The sequence below is a fragment of the Lactuca saligna genome, chromosome 9 (genome assembly GCF_052625555.1).
Source record: "Lactuca saligna cultivar CGN05327 chromosome 9, ASM5262555v1, whole genome shotgun sequence".
NCBI lineage: Eukaryota > Viridiplantae > Streptophyta > Magnoliopsida > Asterales > Asteraceae > Lactuca > Lactuca saligna.
In genome coordinates, this window is record NC_136425.1 from 187,596,479 (window position 1) to 187,615,298 (window position 18,820).

General features: G+C 40.9%; 1 protein-coding gene across 2 annotated transcripts; it reads right to left on the reverse strand.

Moving 5' to 3' along the window:
• Positions 1 to 13,761: 13,761 nt before the first annotated feature.
• LOC145014873 (BRASSINOSTEROID INSENSITIVE 1-associated receptor kinase 1-like) lies at positions 13,762 to 18,591 on the reverse strand. 2 transcript variants are annotated; one of them, XM_078973314.1, is made up of 10 exons: positions 18,340 to 18,591; positions 17,319 to 17,451; positions 17,130 to 17,205; positions 16,896 to 17,039; positions 16,678 to 16,749; positions 16,520 to 16,591; positions 16,352 to 16,422; positions 16,037 to 16,168; positions 14,718 to 15,059; positions 13,762 to 14,638 (listed from the first exon to the last, which is right to left on the reverse strand). In XM_078973314.1, exons 2-10 carry the CDS (start codon positions 17,416 to 17,418, stop codon positions 13,935 to 13,937), a joined length of 1,713 nt encoding a protein of 570 aa, XP_078829440.1. In that variant the 5' UTR covers positions 17,419 to 17,451; positions 18,340 to 18,591; the 3' UTR covers positions 13,762 to 13,934. The 2 variants fall into 2 exon arrangements, with proteins under 2 accessions (XP_078829440.1, XP_078829439.1); XM_078973313.1 differs by lacking the exon at positions 18,340 to 18,591 and adding an exon at positions 17,591 to 18,049 and having other exon boundaries at positions 17,134 to 17,205.
• Positions 18,592 to 18,820: the final 229 nt, after the last annotated feature.

An 18,820-nucleotide genomic window follows, 5' to 3' on the forward strand; every position in this document is an offset into this window, starting at 1 on the left:
TCGAATTGACAAAACCGGGTTTAGATATTATGAGTGTGTAGATTTCATACATTTTGCTTATGCATATTCTAAATGGAAAGACAACAATAAAGAAGAAAACTTGATCCAAGAGGAAGAATTGGCACTGCTTTGAGCAATGGATCGACATCAAGATTATAGGGGTCAATGTGGGTTAATCTTGATGGGTAAGTACATGGAATCATTATTTTCTACAAGCTAATACAAGGGATTTTTCATGGACAGGTAGAGTCAAGTTTTTAAATGCACTTGGATTGAGTACGAGTAGGGATTGCAATGAAGCATATTAACATGCTTAAGGATCTCAGTGGCATATTTCTATTGAAAAATAAACAGGCCAATGGAAATACGAGTAGCAAAGATGTCAAGGAATTAATTAAGTTCACTAAGATTTGTCATGGATTAAGTATATTCTTGAAATAGAAGTAATGTCTTTTTTGAGTTGCCCTCATAACTTGTAACCAAATAGAATAACTTTTGGGAAAATAGTGTAACAGCCCGGATCCCCAGGTATCTTTACTTTCATATTTTTGGTATTCTGTGAGGGGAGTCGGTGAGTTGGAGGTCAAACTCGTCGAGTCGGGTCGCGGTTTTGGATGGAGGTTCGCGTTCGGACTCGGCGAGTCCAAGGGATGGACTCGGCGAGTCCGCACTGTTTAATGAAACCCTAATTTCCCGGTTCTATGCCCTATTTAAAGGACCATATGGCCTTCATTTGCGGCCACCTTGAGCCCTAAGTGCACCCAAACGGCTGAGAGACTTTGTGAGTGAGATAGAGGCTATTTGTTCATCATTTTGTGTGATTTTTGCAAGAAGGAAGGAGAAGATCAAGCTTGAAGAGTTGGGGAGCTTGGATCTGCTTCTATTTCATCAAGGGAACCTTCTTGAGGTAACTTTCAGAGCTAAACTTCGTATTTTGGTTGATGTGTCAAATCTAGGGTTTTTTCTTGCCTTATTTGGCTTGAATTGGAAGTATGAAAGGTCCCATGGAGGTATGGAACCTAGATCTGGACCTTAGCAGGTCCAGAAGGCCCCAAATGACAAGCTTTATGTCCATTCTTTTGAGTTGGAAGCTAGGGTTGCCATATTAGAGGTTATTTCTCCAAAATGAGGCTTGTATGCGTTGCATGGCGACCAAGACTGAGACTTTACGTGACAAATGAGCTTGGGAAGGCCAGATCTATGTGTGTATGGAACGGATCTGACTGCAAAAGCTAGTTTTAGCTGATGCATGGCATGGACTCGTTGAGTCTGAAGAACAGACTCGACGAGTCGCTTGAAGATTGTCCTTGTGACCACCCAGTCTGTAGTCCTGCCGAGTTGTGGGTGACTCAGTGAGTCACGGAGAGTTAGAAAGGTTGTGACAGGTGGACCGAGTCGAGTTGGTACTCGCCGAGTTGTCCTTGCGACTCGGCGAGTTGAGTCGCGGTGGCCCCGTGATTCATGCCCAGGTGGAACTCGTCGAGTCAGGGGAGTACTCGACGAGTCAAAGGGAAAATCCTTGCGAGTTGGAGAAAACGCGTAGACTCGCCGAGTCACTATAGTGCACTTGCCGACTCAGGTAAATTTGACCAAAGACTGTTGACCAAGTCGACCAGTGTCGACTTGATAAGGATGGTCAACCTTAGTGGTACAAGTAATAACTATAGATTCATGATGTCATAGGAGGATTACAGCTCGGGGGTTCGAGCATGAGTGATTTCCAGGGTTCACGAGTTATCGAGACATACGAGGTGATTCTTCTCACTATACTGTACCCGGAAGGGTTTGACTGTGTGACCGGAAGGTCGAATATGATATGAGATATATGCCTTATGTGTAATAAGTTATTCGTTATATGTGCCATGTATGATATGCTTGATATGGGCCGGAAGGCGTGGTAATATGGACCGTAAGGTTGACGTGGGTAGGACCGGAAGGTTTACCCAGGAGGGACAGAAGTCCCCTGAGACACATGGACCGGAAGGTCAGGGCCTGGAAAGGCGTATGTGCGTAGGTTGTATTTTGGGGAACTCACTAAGCATTTATGCTTACAGTTATTGTGTTATGTGTTTCAGGTACTAGCGAGGACCGTGGGAAGGCGCCGGCGTGATCGTACACACACTCGGGGAAACCATTTTGTGATCTTTGTTATGTAATCGGTCGTGACTAAATTGTTACATTGGAACCTAAAGTTATTACTCGATGTTTTGATGATTGTAAAAATGAAAAAATTGTTTTTGAAATTTATGACGTTACAAGTTGGTATCAGAGCCTTGGTTTGAGGGATTCGGGTACACCTTCGGGCGTAACTGAACTCAAACCGGGGATTTGAGAAAATTTTAATTAATAAATCAATAAAATTTAATAAGTGATTTTGAGACAACCAAAGAAAAAGGAGTATGTACGGTCAGCCAGCGCCCGAACGGTAATATCCCCAAAATACTCTTACAATATGTGTTATGAGATATGATATAATATGATACACATGCTAGTAGACTAGGTATACATATTAGGACTAGAGTGGCCTGATTTTGTGATGCCTTAGTCTAGGGAAACCTGCTTCTATGAGGTGCTTGAGAGCGAGTGGGTAACTAGTGTATGACAAGAATAGAGTACTCAGGATTCGGGGTTTGGGGAGGAGGACTTGGGGTGAATACTGACGCGGTGTAATTGGTAGTATTGGGCTCGTACTACTAAGGACACCGGGTCAGTAGGCAGCCCAAGTAAGAATCCCTGGTTATCGGAGACTGAGTAGGACTGCGTTATTGAGTGCGATTATGCCCAATGGAGTCTCTGATATTTTTATGTTGTATTTCAGAGACATCATGGTTGGACCACGACACAGACTTGGTACGAGTAGTGTGACTGACGAGGAGCTTCGTCAGATGATTCATGAGGAGGTAGCTGCAGCGATCCGAGCCGAGATTCCGGAGATGTTTGGGTCTATTAAGACCACGCTGATGGAGACATTTGATGAGTGGTACGCCGCGTTGACTGAGGTCGTCGCCGCTGCCGCTACTGCAGCTGTGGGCGCTGCCAGACCACAGGGAGGTGACTCGTTGCTGTTCTAGGAGTTCAGCAACACGAAGCCACCGGAGTTTGACGGGATGCAGGATCCGATCACTGCGATAAGATGGATTGCTGATATCGAGGGATGCTTCTACACTTGTTCATGTCCGGAGCATCTGAGGGTACGGTTCGCCTTGAACTAGCTCCGCCTGGGAGCAAAGGATGTTGGGTTTTGAGCATTCTAACACTTCCTAAGTGTACATGCAACCCTAATAACCTTGGATCTATGTTTGTCTAATTATCATGCAAAGTTGAATTCCAAGGCTATATTCCTATCTAGCATACATGGGGAACAATTTTAACTTGAATGATAGATAGAATAACTTACCTTGTTGTTGCTTATGTTCCTTGAAACCTTATGAGCCTAGCACCCCAATTGTGATGCCTCAAATGCTTCACACAACACCAAATGCTCTTGGAAAGACTTTTGAGAGAATGCACACTTCTTGAAATCGGCCAAGCCCTCTTGTTTCCTTAGTGTAGCCGATTTTGGTGGAGACTATGATTCTTATATAGTGTTGGCACATCTAGGGTTACACCATGTAAACCCTAATGTGTCATGACTCTTCATTTCCATGACCCATGGGTTTGTAACTCCCATGGAGCATCCATGGAGCATCCTATGGGTGGAACCCAACTTGATAATCCATGGAGCCTCTTAGCCCACTATACAAGATATGGATGATTTACATAATCAACCCATATATTTAATTAGTTCTCTTTTGATCACTTAATTAATTCTAAATTAATTATTGATCAAACTAATCAAATAATATTATTAATATATTAGAACTTATAATATATTAATAATCTCCAAGTGTTATTTCTCTCATTTAGTCTATCCAATTGCATGGTGCCATGCAACCCAAATGGACCATGTCGGGTCGGGTCAAGTACATACCAGAAATAGTTATGGACTTAGACACCTTATCCAACAAAGGATTGGTGGAAGTTCGTGACGACGAACTTCACTCTGGCAGAGGTCTCAACTGTGACTTGGGAGAGGTTTACTGATATGTTCATAGACGAGTATGTTCCCCCGGTTGAGAGGGAATGGTTGGTTCAGGAGTTCTTGACCCTCAAGCAGGGTAATGATTCTGTTACGGTGATCACACGGAAGTTTCATGAGAGGGCGATGTTCTGCCTCGAGCAGGTGTCCACGGAACAGGCTCGGATGAGTCGGTATTTGGGAGTGCTGAGGAGGGATATCCGGGAGTTCATATCGAACTCGTCATATCAGACTTTTGCTGAGCTTCAGGCGAATTCCAGGAAGCGTGAGATCGAGTTGGAGACCCAGGCCAGGGAGGAGGCCGAGTCTCAACGGGTGGATCGGCGGCCGGCTCAGTCTCAGCCGGCAGCCAAACAGACCAAGTCCACCGATTCGAGATCCGGAGGTCAAAAGGGCCGCACTTGCGGAAAGTGCGGCAAGGGTCACGAGGGGGCATGTCGATCGGGTGCTTGCTACAAGTGTGGCAAGGAGGGGCACATTGCTAGGGATTGCCCCAAGGGATTCATGGTTTTCTTTCATTGCAACCAGACCGGCCATCGGAAGGCCGAGTGCCCCTAGCTTCGCCAGGGATTTACGCCTGCTGCCAGGGTTCCCGAGGTTCGGCCAGTGAAGGTCGAGGCTCCGAAGGCTCATGGGAGAGCTTTCCAGTTGACTGCGGAGGAGGTTCGCGCGGCGCCTGATGTCGTAGCCGGTATGTATTCTTTCATGTATTTACACTTATACTGAGATATTGTGCTTATATTATTATATGCGTAGGTACTTTTCTTGTGAATTATGTGCCTGCTTTGGTATTATTCAACTCGGGTGCGAGTCGGTCTTTTGTTTCGTTGGCTTTTATCCAGCACATCGGTATTGATCGGGAGGTGATGAATCGACCCCTACGAGTTGCTATAGCAAATGAGAAAGCGGTATAAGCCACTGAGGTGATTCGAGGATGCGTGCTCGAGATTTTTGGTGGCGAGTTTCCTATAGACTTGGTCCCTATAGCTATGGGGGATGTCTGCGTTATCGTGGGCATGGACTGGTTGAGTAAATTTGGAGCAGTCATTGACTGTGAGAGACAGCTGGTGATGATTCGAGACCCTAGTGGGGGAGTGCTCACGGTTTATGGCGAGGGGACCCGGTGTGGGTCGGCGTTTTGTTCGGCTGCCAGGGCAAGGCAGAGTTTGCAGCAGGGCTGTGATGGATTCATAGCCTATGTGATGGATACTCGAGTGGTCGCGGGGAGGCCCAATTCGATTGATGACATCCCGGTTGTATGCAAGTTTTCGGATGTGTTCCCCGAAGAGTTACCGGGTGTGCCTCCAGAGAGATAAGTGGAGTTTCGTATCGATTTGGTTCCGGGAGCGGCGCCCATCGCCAAGGCGCCTTATCGTCTCGCTCCGCTAGAAATGCAGGAATTATCCTCGCAGCTTCAGGAGCTGTTGGGAAAGGGATTCATTCGACCGAGTAGCTCACCTTGGGGAGCGCCAATTTTGTTCGTCAAGAAAAAGGATGGTTCACACTGGATGTGTATCGATTATCGGGAGTTGAACAAGTTGACGATTAAGAACCGGTATCCGTTACCTAGGATCGACGATCTGTTCGATCAGTTGCAGGGGGCATCTTGGTTTTCCAAGATTGACTTGAGGTCGGGGTATCATCAGATGAGGGTTCGAGAGGAAGATATCCAGAAGACTGCTTTCAGGACTCGTTATGGACATTATGAGTTTGTGGTGATGCCTTTTGGGCTCACCAATGCCCCGGCCGCGTTCATGGATCTTATGAACTGGGTGTGCCGACCGATGCTGGATCGGTCGGTGATCGTATTCATCGATGATATTTTGGTGTATTCGAGGACTAGGGATCAACATGAGGAACATTTGAGGGAGATTCTTGGGGTTTTGAGATCGGAAAGACTGTATGCTAAGTTCTCTAAGTGTGATTTCTGGTTACGAGAGGTCCAGTTCCTCGGGCATCTTGTTAACCAGAAATGGATATTGGTCGACCCGGCCAAGATTGAGGCGGTGTTGAGGTGGGAGGTGCCGAGATCGCCCACCGAGATTAGGAGTTTTCTGGGTTTGGCTGGATATTATCGTAGGTTTATCAAGGATTTCTCCAAGATCGTTGTGCCACTTACTAGGATGACCCGAAAGGGTGTTACGTTTTCATGGGGACCGGAGCAGCAGTCCTCATTCGAGACGCTTCGTCAGAAATTGTGCGAGGCTCCGGTGCTTGCACTCCCAGAAGGGATGGAGGATTTTGTGGTGTACTGTGATGCCTCTATATCGGGTTTGGGGGCGGTGCTTATGCAGAGGGGTCATGTGATAGCGTACGCTTCTAGGCATTTGAAGCCTCATGAGTCGAGATATCCCACCCACGGCCTGGAATTGGGGGCTGTGGTGTTTGCCCTCAAGATCTGGCGACACTATTTGTATGGGGTTCGGTGTATGATATACACGGACCATAAGAGCTTGAAGTACTTGATGGATCAGCCAAATCTGAATATGCGACAGAGGAGGTGGTTAGATGTGGTGAACGATTACAATTGTGAGATCCTGTACCACCCGGGCAAGGCTAATGTGGTAGCCGACACGTTGAGCCGTAGGGCGGATAGCGCCCCAATCCGAGATATTTGTACGAGATTGACGGTATTGACCCCGATTTTGGATATTATTCGAGGAGCTTAGGTAGAGGCTGCGAAGCCAGAACATCAGAAGAAGGAGCGGGTTGTAGGTCAGGTATCAGGATTCGTCACGGATGGTCGAGGACTTATGACTATTCAGGGTCAGATATGGGTACCGTTTGTGGGCGGTGCGCGTACAATTTTGATGGAGGAAGCACATCGATCAAAATTCTCGATTCATCCCGGTGCTACGAAAATGTATTTGGATCTCAGGAAGGACTACTGGTGGCCCTGTATGAAAAGGGATGTCGAGAGGTGCTTGACTTGTCGGCAGGTCAAGGCCGAGCACCAGCGACCGCACGGTAAGCTGCAACCGCTAGAGATTCCCGAATGGAAGTGGGAACAAATCACTATGGATTTCATCACCAAGTTACCGCGGACGGCGAGGGGAGTCGATGCGATTTGGGTGATCATGGATAGGCTGACGAAGAGCGCTCATTTTCTAGCCATCAGCGAGAGCTCTTCTGCGGAGAATTTGGTCGAGTTATATGTGAGGGAGGTAGTATCACGACATGGAGTGCCGATCTCGATTATTTCGGATCGTGACGTGCGTTTCACTTCCAGGTTCTGGAAGAAGTTTCATGAGGAGTTGGGTACTAGGTTACATTTCAGTACTGCATATCATCCCCAGACAGACGGTCAGAGCGAGCGGATGATTCAGACGCTCGAGGACATGCTTCGGGCATGTGTGTTGGATTTCGGAGGAAGCTGGGACACCTATCTACCTTTAGCAGAGTTCTCATATAACAACAACCATCATTCGAGCATTGGTATGCCACCCTTTGAGCTGTTGTATGGGCGGAGGTGTCGCACCCCCATCTGTTGGGGTGAGGTAGGACAGCAGGTTATGGGTAGCACGGAGATCGTACTTCAGACGACCGAGCAGATTCAGCTGGTCAGGCAGAGGTTGTTGACCGCTCAGAGCCGACAGAAGAGTTATGCAGACAAACGCCAGTCCGAGCTTGAGTTTCAGGTTGGTGATCTTGTACTCCTGAAGGTCTTTCCTTGGAAAGGGCTGATTCGATTCAGGAAGAGGGGCAAGTTGGGGCCCCGATATATTGGTCCTTTCCGTGTGATCGCGAGGGTGGGCCGGGTAACCTACCGTTTAGACTTGCCAGCATAGTTGGGGCAGATTCACGACACTTTCCATGTGTCGCAGTTGAGAAAGTGTATAGCCGACGAATCGGCGGTGGTTCCATTAGGGGATATTCAGGTGGATGCGAGCCTGAATTATGCTGAGAGACCAGTAGCCTGGGAGCCGGAACGTGAGATGCTTGAGCAGCATCCAGAGCTATTTGCCTAGCGGGACTTCGAGGGCGAAGTCTTGTTCTAGTGGGGGAGAATTGTAACAGCCCGGATCCCCAGGTATCTTTACTTTCATATTTTTGGTATTCTGTGAGGGGACTCTGCGAGTTGGAGGTCGAAATCGTCGAGTTGGGTCGCGGTTTTGGACGGAGGTTCGCGTCCGGACTCGGCGAGTCCGCGCTGTTTAATGAAACCCTAATTTCCCGGTCCTAAGCCCTATTTAAAGGACCTTATGGCCTTCATTTGCGGCCACCTTGAGCCCTGAGTGCACCCAAACGGCTGAGAGACTTTGTGAGTGAGATAGAGGCTATTTGTTCATCATTTTGTGTGATTTTTGCAAGAAGGAAGGAGAAGATCAAGCTTGAAGAGTTGGGGAGCTTGGATCTACTTCTATTTCATCAAGGGAACCTTCTTGAGGTAACTTTCAGAGCTAAACTTCGTATTTTGGTTGATGTGTCAAATCTAGGGTTTCTTCTTGCCTTATTTGGCTTGAATTGGAAGTATGAAAGGTCCCATGGAGGTATGGAACCTAGATCTGGACCTTAGCAGGTCCAGAAGGCCCCAAATGACAAGCTTTATGTCCATTCTTTTGAGTTGGAAGCTAGGGTTGCCATATTAGAGGTTATTTCTCCAAAATGAGGCTTGTATGCATTGCATGGCGACCAAGACTGAGACTTTACGTGACAAATGAGCTTGGGAAGGCCAGATCTATGTGTGTATGGAACGGATCTGACCGTAAAAGCCAGTTTTAGCTGATGTATGGCATGGACTTGCCGAGTCTGAAGAATAGACTCGACGAGTCGCTTGAAGATTGTCCTTGTGACCACCCAGTGTGTAGTCCTGCCGAGTTGTGGGTGACTCAGTGAGTCACGGAGAGTTAGAAAGGTTGTGACAGGTGGACTGAGTCGAGTTGGGACTCGCCGAGTTGTCCTTGCGACTCGGCGAGTTGAGTCGCGGTGGCCCCGTGATTCATGCCCAGGTGGAACTCATCGAGTCAGGGGAGTACTCGACGAGTCAAAGGGAAAATCCTTGCCAGTTGGAGAAAACGCGTAAACTCGCCGAGTCACTATAGTGCACTCTCCGAGTCCGGTCAATTTGACCAAAGACTGTTAACCAAGTCGACCAGTGTCGACTTGATAAGGATGGTCAACCTTAGTGGTACAAGTAATAATTATAGATTCATGATGTCATAGGAGGATTACAGCTCGAGGGTTCGAGCACGAGTGATTTCCAGGGTTCACGAGTTATCGAGACATACGAGGTGAGTCTTCTCACTATACTGTACCCGGAAGGGTTTGACTGTGTGACCGGAAGGTCGAATATGATATGAGATATATGCCTTATGTGTAATAAGTTATTCGTTATATGTGCCATGTATGATATGCTTGATATGGGCCGGAAGGCAATATGTTATGGGCCGGAAGGCGTGGTAATATGGACCGTAAGGTTGACGTGGGTAGGACCGGAAGGCTTACCCAGGCGGGATGGAAGTCCCCTGAGACACATGGACCGGAAGGTCAGGGCCTGGAAAGGCGTATGTGCGTAGGTTGTATTTTGGGGAACTCACTAAGCATTTATGCTTACAATTGTTGTGTTATGTGTTTCAGGTACTAGCGAGGACTGTGGGAAGGCGCCGGCGTGATCGTACACACACTCGGGGAAACCATTTTGTGATCTTTGTTATGTAATCGGTTGTGACTAAATTGTTACATTGGAACCTAAATGTATTACTCGATGTTTTGATGATTGTAAAAATGAAAAAATTGGTTTTGAAATTTATGACGTTACAAATAGGTTGTTTTGTTAATTTATTATATGATTAATAAATTAATAATAAATTATTTATTAATATATTATATGATTCATATATTAATTAGAAATAGTTATAATTAATTCAAAATTAATCAAAAATTAATTGGAATTAGTTTCGAGTTAATTATAATTAAATGGAAGTTCATGGACTAAGTTGTAATTGTTCAATAGTTGAGCAAAGTAGGGTGTCTAGAACCCTCTTAGCATGGCCAGTTTTGGCTATGTGTTTTAGGGTTTCTAGATTAAACTTATTGGATAATTAAGGAGTTGGATAATTACCTAATTCAAGATATTATTATTATATTCAAATTAAGGTTATCCAAGGCTTCCTTATCATCTAAAAATAGGATCCTGGGGTCTCTAGTTTTCGTCCACTCTTCCTAAGCCAACAAGAGAGGAAATTTTCTCTAAGTCTCCCCTCTCCTCAAGTCTTCTAGTTGCTAGGGTTTTGGGTACAAGCCATTTGATGCATCCAAACTTTTGGTGCTTGCTTTCCAAGAACTCAAAGGAAGATTTTATTGATTAATTGTTATATTAATCAAAAGGTATATTACTCTATTCCTTCTTGTAATTTTGATTAAAGTAAGGTTTCTTGATATTCGTAGTTTATTACTATCAATAGAGAAAACATAGATCATTTCTAGGTTGTATGTTAACTTAAGGGTTTAAGTGTTTTTCTGCCACATGAATTTTTTGTATTACCTAGAAAACTCATCAGTGGTATCAGAGCCTTAGTTTTCTATTGATTGTGCATAATTTTGATGTAACATTCGTGTTCTAGATTGGTTAAGGTTACTTTTATCAGGGACCAAATATGACGTTTTAGAGGAAATCATGTGCCACGACGTGGCCAAGGAGGGCCACGACATGACAATTGTTTAATGGATCACATATGTTATTGGATTGGCACAGCATGACCAAAGGTTTCCATGGTGTGGTAGTTGTTCTAGCCCAAGCCCATGACTCTTTTAGGGTTTCCTTCGTATTTAAACCCCTCTAATTCATTTTTAGGGTTCCTTATTAGCCTCCATCACCCTCAAGTTTCAGAAACCCAAACCCTAATTCCTCATTGTGAGTTGTGAGTCCATTTTGGTGACTTTGGTTACTTGTGAAGAAAGAAGAGGCATTAGAAAGGATTGTGGAGCTTCTTTGCTTAACTTAAGATCTCTTTTGGGTATCTCTAGACCTTTGTAAGTTTCCAAGTTCCTTGCTTTATAGCTTAAAGTGGTTAGATCTTGAATATTGTCTCATATTCTTCATCTTTGAGCAAGTTTGGAAGGAAGGAACTCATATCGTTGGCAAATTTATGACTCTCCTGAGTCCCAAGAGCTTCATATGTTGTAGATCTAGCCTTTGGTAGATGTTCTTGTCATTTGCTTGAGTTTTGGTCTTTAGAGCTCATTTTGACCTAAAATGGGTTCTAGACATGTATTGGACATACATGTCTATAAAGCTTCCACAATTATCATAGATCTGGTATTATAAACCCTTCTAGAGTGGTTGGGTTAAGGAATTTTTCAGATTTAGGGCTTAATGGTTAAGGCATTATGGATTATGTCTTTATTTGGACCTAGGGTTTGAGATCTTGATCTCTTTGGGTGTCTTAATAGATAAAGTTGGGAACTTTATCCATTTAGACCATAGAGTGGACCAGATCTGAGCTTTGGAGCTCTTGGAATCAAAGGAAACAGGTTAATCCATGAAGTTCTTGGGAATCTTAACACCCACGGTGTGGCTATAGGTCGTCACGGTGTGGTGACTAGGAAATTCTCGTCTGGTTGATCGTATGAGGACCACGATGTGGCCAAGGAAGGCCACAACATGGAGGTAGGCTAAAGTCAAAATTAGTCGTTGACTTTTAGCATTGCAATATCCCAAAAATACAGGTAATATTTAAACCTTTTATGGATTTATTAAATATCTTTTAGTTAATTACTTAATTAAATTACTAATAAGATATGTAACGATGTATTTTAAACTTTTCAAAATACCATGTTTATAATAGTCTATAAATTATTTGACATTAATTATTAAGTTCCATTAATATTTAAGTTAATTATTTAAACACTTAAAAATCAATCATATTAACCACAAAACTATTAATCAAGTCAAATGCGAATCTCCTAACTTCTACGCTTTTAATTTATCATGCTAGATACACCAAAATTAGATTTGGGGATAAAATATGGCAATGATTTATCACATAAAAGCTGTTAAGGCATATTAGAACCCGATTTTTCGGGTCTGGCCTGGGCTCACGACATGAGCATGCAAGCTCACGACGTGAGCTGCGACAAATCCAAAACATGTTTCTTTGATCGATTCACCAATGTGAGAATACATGAAAAAATACCCTAGGCTTTGATACCACTGATGGGTTTTTGGGTTTACATCTACAATGCACACTAAGCGGAAATTTATTCAAACAATTCAAATAATTAGGGCGCATGTAACCTAGTTTGATATATGTCTTTCACATACATCAATATACTAAGAGTGGCTAATCTACAAAAATTTCATATGAACAAACTAATTCATAAGATAAGAAAACTAACCTTAAAGATTGTTATTGCAAACAATCTTGAATCCTTACTTGAAAAACCTTTGGCAGCTAGCACCATAAGTGTCGTGCCTCTAATGGTTCACACCCAAACCCTAGCAAACAAGGAGCTTGAGGAGAGAGAGTGCAAAATTCGGAATTCCTCTTAGGAATGTAAGCATGGATGAAATTCAACCCCAAAAGGGGGTTATATAGGTGATACGAAGGTGTTGGATAAGGCATGTATCTCCAAGATAACCCTAATCCCTTTACTTCCTCCATAACGCATCCAAGGCACCCTTAGAGCCCAAGGAAATCCTAGAAGGCTTCTAGAATTCGTCCCCTCTATGGGAGGTTCTACAATTGTTTAATGTTCAACTATTGAACTTTGTCACCTTTAGTCCTTCTACTTTTAATTAACCCAATTAATTCAAATCAATTTTTGATTAATTATTAATTAAATAATACTATTTCCAATTAATATATTATTCCCATAATACATTAACAAATTATTTCTTTTGATTTCTAATTAATTTATTAACCATATATTAAATTAATAAATCATTTAATCAATCTCTCTCTCTCTCTCTCTCTCTCTCTCTTTCTCTCTCTCTCTCTCTCTCTCTATATATATATATATATATATATATATATATATATATATATATATATATATATATATATATATATAAGCTATCCTATTTAAATGTTAGGTTTGAGGGTAATCCAAAAGTATTGTGCTACTATCAATTCAAATTTCTACTAATTATAGTTATGAGCTTAGACACCTAATCTAATATATTTATCCAAGAATTCTCAAAGGTTGCAATACCAATGACTTGTTTGACGAATAAGGGTGTTGCTTTTAGTTGGGATCCGAAGCAACAGTCAGCATTCGAGATACTAAGAAAGAAGTTATGTGAAGCACCAATATTTACCCTTCCTGAAGGTGTGAATGATATGGTGGTTTATTGTGATGCATCAATCATAGGTTTTGGAGTTGTTATCGTGCAACGAGGTCGAGTAATCACTTATGCCTCAAGACAATTGAAGCATTATGAGACTGATTATCCAACACATGATCTAGAGTTAGGAGTAGTGGTCTTTTCCCTTAAGATTTGAAGACATTACTTATATGGAGGACGATATACCATTTATTGATAACATGAACTAGCGAGGATAAATCCCCGCACCCTTTTTATTGATAACATGAACATATACATACAACGGACAAACACAATTCCTTAAATAAGGAAGAAATATGGACAATATATACAAACGTAGAACTTTTAGTTAACTAGTAAAAAGAAATTCTGCTTTTTCGTGTGTACAAGATCTAAAAAGATAAAAAATAATAATAATAATAATAATAATAATAATAATAATAACCCAGCCAAATTTTTTTATACAACAAAATAAACTTTTTCTTATACACAAAATGACCAAGCGTTTTTGTATGTATTTTGAAAATTCCCCAATACTACATAAACTCAAGACTCCTAAGATTTACAACAAAAAAAGGGACAAACGGTCGATTATCTAGGACCAGACAAGTGATCATTACTAGGGTTAAAACCCGAATCAAACTCAACCCGAATCTGTTGTATCTGACTATCCTCTTTCTTTGGAATCGCCTCTTTCTTCCACTCCTCCCACCTCTCCGCCAACCCGTCATCACCTTCAAGCATCTTAACCACTTCAAACATCTTCGGTCTCTCCCACGGTGTCGCCCGTGTGCACAATAGCGCTACCCGTATCACCTCCTCAACTCCATTCAACAAATCACCTCCTAAATCCGGATCCACAAGCACCTCCAACTTCCTATCTTCCAAAAGCCCTTTCACCCAATCAAGCAACATCACCTCATCATCATTAGCAAGTCGTGCAAGATCATACGCCCGTTGCCCAGTAATAAGCTCTAAAAGCATCACACCATATCCAAAAACATCCGTTTTTTCCGAAGATCTGCCCGTGGATATATACTCCGGGGCTATATGTCCGATTGTACCACGAACACCAGTTGTGACATGAGTGTCTTTGTAGTCCATGAGTTTTGCTAACCCAAAATCTCCAACTATTGCTTCAAATTCCTCATCTAATAGAATGTTTGCAGCTTTTACATCACGGTGAATGATTTTTGGGTCGCAGTCATCGTGTAAATACGCGAGGCCACGTGCGGACCCGAGTGCGATCCGTTTCCTTGTTGGCCAATCGAGTGCGGGTTTTGTATCGGGTCGATCTATACAGTAACTTGTCAATTAGCTAAAAAGTCATGTATTTGACTTAAAAAGTCAAAGTGGATCTTCTTAATTTCTTACCTTTTAGACATGATGCAACGCTTCCATTGACCATGAATGGATAAACAAGCAAACGTTCGGTTGGTGTCATGCAAAAACCTTGAAGCCTTAGTAGATTCCGGTGAACTGCCATACTTATCAACTCAACCTCCGTCTGAAACTGCAACTCGCCACCTGGAACACGATCCAGCAGTCTTTTCACAGCCACCAAAGACCCATCAACTAACCTTCCTTTATAAACTTTACCAAATGCACCTTTCCCGAGAATGTTTTTGTCGCTAAAATCATCCGTTGCAACTTGTAGCTCACGTAGAGAAAACCTCTTCAGTTGCCCTAATTGATGAACTTCCGGATCCTCTCCAGCTAAAAAAAAAAATCAAACCAGACATTCATTCTATATACCTTTTATTTTGCTGAAAATAATCAAACGACACTTTTGGTCCCTGTATGTTTAACTTTTTCCGAATTACATTTTTGGTCCTTGTAGATTTTAGTTTGCATGAACTACATTTCCGGTCCTTGTAGTTTTAATTTTCTGGAATTACACTTTTGGCCCTTGTAGTTTTTAATTTGCAAGGAGGAAATAAGAAAAAGATACTTCTCGGAACTACATTTTTGGTCCTTATAGTTTTTATTTTCTGAAATTACACTTTTGGTCTGTGTACTTTTTAATTTGCAAGAAGGAAAGAAGAAAAAAAATACTTTTGGTCCCTATAGTTTTAATTTCTCGGAATTACATATTTGGTCCTTCAAGTTTTTAGTTTGCACGAATTACACTGGTCCGTGTAGTATTAATTTTCTGAAATTACACTTTTGGTCCGTGTAGTTTTTAATTTGCAAGAAAAATATACTTTTGGTCCCTATAGTTCTATTTTTGTGGAATTACATTTTTGGTCTTTGTAGTTTTAATTTCTCGGAATTACATATTTGGTCCTTCAAATTTTTAGTTTGCACGAATTACATTTCTGGTCCCTGTAGTATTAATTTTCTGAAATTACACTTTTGGTCTGTTTAGTTTTTAATTTGCAAGAACGAAATAAGAAAAAGATACTTTTAGACCCTATAGTTTTAACTATATGGAATTACTCCCTGACATTTTTAGTTTGAATAAATTACATTACTGGTCCCTGTAGTTTTAATTTTCCGAAATTACACTTGTGGTCCATGTAGTTTTTAAGTTACAAGAAATGAGTGACTTATACTTTTGGTCCCTATAGTTTGTAATGTTGTGCACATTAGTTCAGATTTTGATATTTTATTTTACAAGAAGACTGAATTATTTTTAATTTGTTAGGAACCGAAATCAGGTGATAATTAAATCTATTAACTTTAGTGATCACCTGCTACATCAGAGAAATGATCTTGTGGGTGTCTACGCCGCCACCAAGCAAGTGCAATCAACGGAACTGCAATAAAGATAGCAGCTCCGACAGCAACTCCTCCGGCAATCGCTAATGTGTTGTCTTTGCGGACTGAAATTTACATGAAATACAATTACAAGGAATGTAATCAAACAGGGGTAATATAGTCATTTTACTTGGAAAAGAAACCAGACAAAGATGTCACATTAGTGCTATCAAAGTATTATATAAAGTAAAATAAATTTATTTAAGTTTTTCAACTTTTTTAAAAACAATGATAATGAACGAAAATACCTGAAGGAGGTGTCAGTGTCACATTCGGTGTTGTATCATTCGCAAATGTCAAGTTGGGATTATTGAAAAAACTGAAAGAACACAAGTTTGCAAAATCATGATATATCATTATTATATCTTGAATTCATGGCATAATTTCAAGAATCATGTAACTAACAGCATTTAGACCTAATAGTTGTGAATCGCGAAAATGAGCCATTGTAAGGGACAGCTCCATTCAAAAAGTTGTTGGATAGATCACTGTGACATATAATAAAAAAACAAACAATTTTAGCTTTGTTTCAATAACTGTAAATCATAATTGAATGATATATTTATATACTTACAGAATTTCTAGTTTGTCTATAGTAGTTAAAGAATTTGGAATAGTTCCCATCAAACCGTTGTTATTCAGACGACTATCCTTGCACAAAAACACAGAAACAACACTTTGATTCTTGAGACAATCAAACTAACAAAAGATGAAGTAAAATGGATCAAGCTTTTTTAATTTCATAAAAAAAAAAAAAAAAAAGGAATCTAAATGATATAAAATCATACATACAGATAACGAAGTTTCTGAAGGTTGCCCAATGTGTTGGGAATGCCACCTTCTAACTGGTTAAGATAAAGATCCAAACTCACTAACTGTCTTAACTTCCCAAGTTCATCAGGAATTTTTCCAGTGATGTTATTACTATAAAGCTCCCTAATATCACCAGACCATATATTAATTAGTAAGTTTAAAATCATAAATAAAATGATTAATAATTAAGGAAAATGAATATACACTATTGACCTACAAGTACTGTAAATTTTTAAGTTGACCAAGCTCCGGAACCAGTGGACCTGACAAGTCCGCATTTCCAAGATCACTGTGTGTGTGTGTGACAAACACCAAAACAGAAATTTATTTGCAAGAGTAGAAAATGGAATAAAAGAATAAAGGGAATATTAAATATTGATTAAAGAGGTTTGATGAGCTTACACTCGAGTAACTTTATTCCCAGGGTCGCAAGTGACATGAAACCAAGTACATGGGGTGGGAAGGGCCGAATCCCAACTTTGCAAAACATTCTTCGGATCATTTAACTTTGATTTTAGGCTATTCAATGCATCAACTGTTTTACATATATGAATTTTGATTATGGTCTCTTCTTTGAAACATCAAATTAATGAGGATTTAATTTACGAGTATAAAACATCGTGAATCAAGGAAGCAATCAAGAATCATGAAAAAAAAAAAAAAAAAGCACATACCTTCAGCATTCCCATAAACCCTTTTATGGAACCCCAAAATAAATAAATACAGGATCACAGGGAGGATTCTATCCATTTCTGGCTGGTTAAAAGCCTAGTTTCATCATCAGTTATTGAACAAAATCAAGAAATATAAAATGCCAAAAACTTCAAACACAGAACGCTAGCTTTCAAGACAAATTCACAAATAAAATGAACAAACTAAAACCGAAAACTCCACTTCAAGAAATTCTTCGACATGATGATTCTGAAGTTATTTGTTTTGGGGTAGGGACAAGGGGAATAGTCTTTGTGTAACCAGTCAAAAGCTGTTTTTTTATCCTAAAGTTGTGGCTGTAGGAAGAAAGAGAGGGGGTCATTTTAGGAAAAAGGGAATACTGAAATGAAAATTCACATAGTTGACTCCGAGAAGACTTTGACTATACTTTCAGTATTGTAGAAACAATTGAACTACAGAAAGACTTGAATGATTTATCAATGTATATACATTTCTAACATAAGTTTGGGGAAGTGAAGTTTCTAGAAAAAGGGTAAACTCAACCCGTAAGACCCACCAGGTTAACAAGTTAACTTGGAGTTCTCCTGAAAGAAAGGCTTCATTCTGGCATTTTATCAAACAGTTAATACACGCATGTAAACCTACCACACGTTAACTTGTTCAGGTAGAACAGTCATCCACAAAAGAACTGAAAAAGATTGTTGGGACATGATAAATTTAAAGATAACAGAGTACAGAAGGCAATACATACATTTGACTCAAGGTAGCTTGGGTTCGACAACGATGTTTGCGAGCCATCACATTCCTTGCCGGATGATTAAAGTTGCACCAAAATGGAATGCTGATCACCCTTTTAGTGTCGATTTAGTGGAGATTTTTAGGCTACGTAGGAAAGCGATATAAAAATGTTTTTTTCATGCCCAAAATTCGTTAGATTACATAGGTGTTTAACTATTTGGTGAACAAAGATGAGACCCTATAGAACAGAGGGATGATGGAACATGTGGGAATGGTGCGAAAATACGGAAATCAAAAAGAATTTGCAAATCAAACTAATTTTGAGACCCTATAGAAGAGAGGGATGATGGAACATGTGGGATATTAGGTTTTAATAATAATAAAAAAATTAAATATAAAAATCAAAATATTTACAAACTTCGAATTTATAAAAAAATAAAAAATAATAATTAATTATTATAATAAAAATATTTTTTATCTTTTAAATTTAAATA